Source organism: Pinus tabuliformis, chromosome 4_1 (genome assembly GCF_031772625.1).
Source record: "Pinus tabuliformis cultivar Carrire ecotype Pingquan chromosome 4_1, CPIR1, whole genome shotgun sequence".
Taxonomy (NCBI): Eukaryota; Viridiplantae; Streptophyta; class Pinopsida; order Pinales; family Pinaceae; genus Pinus; species Pinus tabuliformis.
The window spans coordinates 821,516,065-821,522,132 of NC_142303.1; the positions used below are offsets into that span (position 1 = coordinate 821,516,065).

General features: G+C 38.7%; 1 protein-coding gene across 1 annotated transcript; it reads left to right on the top strand.

Annotated features, from left to right (window-relative positions):
- Window positions 1-1,291: 1,291 nt before the first annotated feature.
- LOC149178760 (uncharacterized) lies at window positions 1,292-2,434 on the top strand. Its single transcript, XM_089422228.1, has 4 exons — window positions 1,292-1,400; window positions 1,497-1,585; window positions 1,863-1,998; window positions 2,085-2,434. Exons 1-4 carry the CDS (start codon window positions 1,292-1,294, stop codon window positions 2,432-2,434), a joined length of 684 nt encoding a protein of 227 aa, XP_089278354.1.
- The last annotated feature ends 3,634 nt before the right edge of the window (window positions 2,435-6,068 follow it).

The window sequence follows — 6,068 nt, forward strand, 5'->3', positions numbered from 1 at the left end:
TCTCATATAGTGATTAATGCACCAAACACAGATGTACTAGTTGCAACGACTTTTATATCATTTTGCTGATGTTGTCATGTCAAAATCAATGTGATACAATTAAGTCACCTTTAAGAAGAACCTCATTGCAATTTCTATACAAGGATGTCTGTCTTATCATTACTCATTCTAATTTCACCTCTTTTATTGTCAGACTTCACGAATTAGCCTCCAAATGCTTGCTTCATCCATAGACCAGTGAATTACCTTTTATAAATATTTTGTTTGAGCATTGGAACTCAATAACATTTACAAAATTATAAAAAGTTTATCTCCAATCAATTTCTTTTATTCTCTTTTTCTTTTTCTGATTTCCACTTATTATTGTTATATAAATATCTAAACTCATTTTATAATACTTTAAAAATAAAAATTTCAGATATTATAATCCCTAAATCCTTTCTTCCCATTCTTAATGACTTTTGCAATTGGAAATAGGGCTTTGCAATTAGGTTCCCTCTGCATTAAACTCTGCAACTGACCCACCACGGTTAGTGTTGGAGTCCTTGGAGGGGTTTTATTCTCTTGAACAAAAGTCAAGTGACAAGAAAGAGTCTGGGCTCCCGGCTCTACGCCGGGCCTGTACATTATTACTGGAATCTCTTGTACCTGTTTTGGCAGATCCTATTTTGGGTGTTGAACATCCAGTTCTGCCCTTAAATACAAAGGAGCAAGCCAAAAGTATTGCACATGAATGGAAGTCGAAGATAAACCTTGAAGGAGATGTTGCCAATGGCAATTCGTTGGAGGCCCAAGCCTTCTTGCAACTTCTAGCTACTTTTGGAATTGCGTCAGAGTTTGATAAAGATGACTTATGCAAGCTTGTTCTTGCATTTGCACGGTGCAGGCAGACACCTGAACTCTGTCGTTCCCTTGGACTTGAATAAAAAATGCCAGGTTGGTTGGCTGGTGTTCTGTAATGTTAGCCTCAGTGGTTTTTCTGGCATTCATGGCTAGCTTGGTTTTTTTGAGGGACTGGGGGATTTTATCAGTATACTTGGTTGTGGCTGATTGAGTTGAAGATAAATTTTGGTAATCCTGGCTGTAATAAACCTTCCCATCATTTTTTGTTTAGTCCAGTGAACGGTTTTCTAAGTTGACGGGGTTGGTAGTCTTTTCTTTAGATCTCAACATTTCATATGCAAGGCAGATACTGAGTGGCCTCTACTAGGTAGACATCTTTTTATGAGGTAGAAAGTTGTATGTAAGTTATTTTGTTGATATTAATAAAGGCACCTGAAGATGATCAGCTATGGTAAAGTGTCATAAGGCCTTTCTTGAGTGGGGAACTATTTACTTACGAAAATGGGCTCAAGCTGGCATAGCTGTTATCTTTATTGACAAATCCGTTGAAGTTGTCTGTATTGTTTTTTCTTTCACAGTAAACTGTCTTTTGGTATTTCAAATGTTTGTGACATATTCAGATTAACTGAAATTTTTTTGACAATTTCATGCAGATGTTGTAGAAACCCTGGTCAATAGTGGAAAACAAATTGAGGCAGTCAACTTTGCTCATGCATTTGGGCTGACAGAGAAGTTTGCACCTGTTCCTTTGTTGAAAACAAATTGAGGCAGACAACTTTGCTCATGCATTTGGGCTGACAGAGAAGTTTGCACCTGTTCCTTTGTTGAAGGAATATCTGAAAGATGCTAAGAAAGCTTCTTAGGCAAGTTTAAAAAGTGGGAATAACTCTACTGTTGCACAAGTACGATTGTATTACTGTTATACAAAATGTCTTGTTATGTGATGATCATTTTGGCTTAGTATTGTTGGTTATATTGGAAGTTCCTTTTTTGACCGATATTTTTATTTGCTGCTACAGAATGAAGTAAATACAAAAGAGCTTTCTGCTTACAGAGCTGTTATAAAGTGCATTGAGGAGCACAAACTTGAATCGCAGTTCTCACCAGATCCTCTTCAAAAGCGTGTAGCTCAGCTAGAGAAAGCTAAGGCTGACAGTCTGCAGGTGCTGTTAAGTCTCAACCTAAGTGTCCTCGTGCTAATGGAGGAAATGCTGGTGTATATATGCCTCCGTTAAGTGCAGATGAAAGAACTCCGACTCTTTATGCTTCTTCCAATGGTGCAGACAGAAGCTTTTATAGGTCTTTGGATAGAGTACAATATTCTGGTGCAGCTCCAGGTGTTACATCCTACAACCTACAGGGCCAAAATGCATATGACAGATCAAACCAAGGATTATATGGAGCAGGCTATGGTGTTGGAAATAGGACTCCAGTCTCGCTCTCAAGGCCATATATGTATCCATCAGATAACATGGGGCCTTCGTTGTTGGGTTCCGATTCTTACAATTCCTCTACTAATTACAACAACCATCACTTTGGCAGTAGACTGCCTGCCCCTCCTCCAGCTTATCAGTCTTCTTTTATACATTAGGTAGGTACGGTGCTTATCTTACCGTGGTCAGGCAAGTTCTGATCTTATCAGGCCCCATAAAACCTTTTCTATTGGATGTGGCTGGTAGTAAGAACTTAGCTTTGAAGAGGTTTTTTGACTTTATTTCTGTAAATCTAAAAGATTGGCAAAGTTCATTTGGCAGCTTTTCACAATTTTCAGTGGTGTTTTCTTCTATTAAGGAATCTTCTATTAAGGAATTTTATTTTTGTATGGTATTGAGGTCTTCATCACTTTCCCAGGTTACTATATATTGTAGTGTTTACAGTTCAAAGATGATTCTATGCATAATTTTGGTATTTTTTTATTTGTTTGACAAATCAGAGAGGATCAATCTGTCTCTTTGTGGAAGATTAAAATTTGGTGAATAATATATCATTTGTGATCTTGTTCGGAGCTCATAACACAAGACTTTCAATTGCATTGTATGCCGAGGGCTGGTCTTGTGCTGAATATGATTTAGTTGTCCACTTGCATGTTACCTCATTGGTACATATTTACTCTACGCCTATGAAGCGAATCAGATTTTATTTTGATTAGTCCAATTGTAAGGCTCTTTTTGAAACTGGACCCTGCCCTTCTTAAGCTGGACCCTGCCCCTCTTAAGCTGTTGCATGATTTAAATCCCCCTTTTTGAGCAGAAATGATTTGTAGTGCTAGTGGTATAGTTGTTATACCCTCCAATAATATTTTTGTGTTCTCTGTAACGAGGACAAAGCACATTGGAGTTATATGTCCCATCTAGAACTAGCAATTGTCTCAAAAGGTACAAAGAGAGGCCGATAGGATTATTAAATTAGAATTGTTGAATTTCTCTAGAAGAGATGTTGGTTCAAGCCTACAAGGAGCAAAGAGATTTGATGTTTGGAGTTCACCCTAGTGGGCGAAATTGTTTTAGCCCAATCCTTTACCCGTGGAGCTACCGGGTTGCCAAGGGCCAAATTCCAAGAGTGAAGGGCTGATTATAGAGTTTGCGAGTTAATTAGGGTTTGCTAAGGCAGAAACAAGGTGTTGTGGTGCCTCTGTCTGAAAGTAGTACCCTAAAAAATATGGTGATCCTCTATGTGAAGTCTGGTCTGATGGGATGCTGAAGAATATGAAGCATATTCTGAAGAAAAGTGAATAATGAAGAGGTTTTTATCGAATTTTAAGAAAAGATGGTGCCATTCTAATTTTTGGGGCATAGAACAAAGTTTTAGAATGGCTTAGAGTATTTAGTTCATAGAAAGATAGTCAATTCAACTAATATAATAATGACCGAGGAATAACACATGATCAATATTTGGTTTGTGTCCGACTTCAAAATTGCTAGAGATCAAAGTCGGGTTTCGAATAACTATTATTGCTGGGCACTTCGCTAATAGAAGCCTATTTTAAAATGCCCTTAGGGATTTATGAAGCAAATCAAGCTGTTTGTTATCTGGTTGTTCTAAATATAGTGTCTGTATTTGCATGGATCATTTTCTGTTCCGATTCGATATACTCAAGCCTCAGTTTCAACATATTTATGTAGCTTGGATTATTGGCTCACTAGCTTGGATGGTGAACTCATTGGTTTGTTAATCCCATATCCGCTTTGGAGGGACAAATTTTCTAGAAGTTATTGTGTGGTTCCCTAATCTGTTACCAACGGTAGGTGCCGTATTGAAAACCAGTAACAAGCGATTTTTTGTTCCATTTTTAGTTCTGGCATTCACTTCTTTGGAGGAAGGCGAGGCTTCATTATGTCATCATTACATAAAATGTCGGGATTGAATTGGATATGTGGTAGAGTTCGCTGAGTAGTTCCAGCAAAGACAGTCCTGAGCTCCGATTCGACATTTTTCTTGGCTCTAAGGTTAAAGCTAGTGGACAAAATTCGAGTTATTATGGAAGATGGGTTTTTTTACAGCAGCTTTTTAGAGCAAGAGATCAACTTGGACAGTTGACTGCATCCAAAGATGTCCTTAGTTCATTGGAGGAGGTGACAAGGAAATTACAAATGGCAGGACAACCACCTTCTCAGTTGACTCTAGCAATTATGGTTCCAACAATGATTAACTTGGGTGAGTATAGGCTATTGAGGCATAAAGATAGAAAGATAAGGCTCCTTGTTGCACATTGTCCGAGTGAAGTTTTAAGGGTTACAGTTCCTAAAACCCCTTGTAAGGGAAATATAATGCAGGAATATTTCAGCTGATTGTGGGAAGCTTCCAAGGGCTAGATCAAATTGACAGTCCCTCTTTTGGCAAGAGAGCCTAGATTCTAAAATTAATGGCAACGGTAAGGTCATGTAGGCAAAAAAGCCTAGATTCTAAAATCAATGGCAGAGGTAAGGTCATCTTCTTGACTATGATTTTCATGATCTTGTTCTACAGTTGTTTCATTATTTCCTCGATGCTATCAGTAAATACCATGGCAAATCCATTAATGATCACATGAGAATCATCATGGGTACAATTATTGATAAGTGTGATGAAAGTGATGTGATTTTCCGACCCATCATATCTTTATAATTGGTTGTCCAGAAACAGAAGCAGGTTACTTCTACAATTGCTTCTAACTTGGTACAGAATGTTGTCAAACAACATGAAAGGAAGCTAAACCCTTACTTGATGAGGAGTTGGTAAGGTTCAAGCCAGAGGAGATGGATGAACCTTGTGCGGAAAGTCAATCTTATATGGCAGCCACAACCTATGAGGACAATTGTATCACTTCACTGATCTCTTCTACAGGACTTTCCAATGGCAGTCGCCAAGAACATACTCAAAAAGAGATTGAACATCTTAAATAAGGCCTTCTAGAAATGGAGAGAACAAGATGCTCAAGGGCATCATATCACAGTAGGGAAATGGGCTTAAGTCCCTTGGAGTTAGATGTGCTAGGCCAGCTGCAAATCTTACCCATGTTGGGAAATAGTGAAGAGTTTCTAATGAGGCAACAAAAGAAGCCTACTCAGAAGCTACAAAGCATCCCTCTTCAGTAGTACACAAACAAGGCTTGCAGTACCATGAATCCAGATTTGCATAGTCGGGAGGTGAGTTGGTACGAGGAAGGATCCAACTACGTCTGGTTTCTTTTACAGGAAAATCGGATCATGAGATAGAGCTTCAATCTATTAGCATTCCATTTGAAATCAAAGTAGCGCAGCATCAGTATGGTGGAAATTTTCCTTTTGTTGGAATTTATACACAAGGTCTTTGTCAGGGGTTGTTGATAACTAAAGATGATGGAAGGCACATTCCATGGGGGGTTATGGATAATTGCTATTTCAGAACTTAGAAGTCCATTTCAGTTGGGATGGAGGGAGATTATGAGTCGGTATCCCACTAAGTTGATGTTTCCTAGGAGACACTTCTAGCCAAAGGCATAGTGCAACAAGGACCATCACATATTTGGGATGGGAAACTCCCGAATAAGCAAATGGGAGCCAGGTGGATCACGTCGTCATACAACAGAGCTTGATAGTGAGTCAAGGGTCCATTTGATGTAGATGCAATTTCTCAGATTCAGTCGAAGGAGGATATCATGGGCAGCAGGATCAGATAGATCTTTTGACGGAGTGGTGGGGTGCACCATCCGATTTATGGGGAGCATGGATAACATTATTATCAGTATTTTATCTAGGAGATCAGCA

Bases quoted from the DNA above. Each gene is read 5' to 3' on its own strand.
- LOC149178760 (XM_089422228.1), top strand. From the start codon at position 1,292: ATGGTAAAGTGTCATAAGGCCTTTCTTGAGTGGGGAACTATTTACTTA. The intron at 1,586-1,862 runs GTTCCTTTGTTG...TTGCTGCTACAG, and splicing joins TGACAGAGAAGTTTGCACCT to AATGAAGTAAATACAAAAGA. The intron at 1,999-2,084 runs GTCTGCAGGTGC...CGTTAAGTGCAG, and splicing joins AGAGAAAGCTAAGGCTGACA to ATGAAAGAACTCCGACTCTT.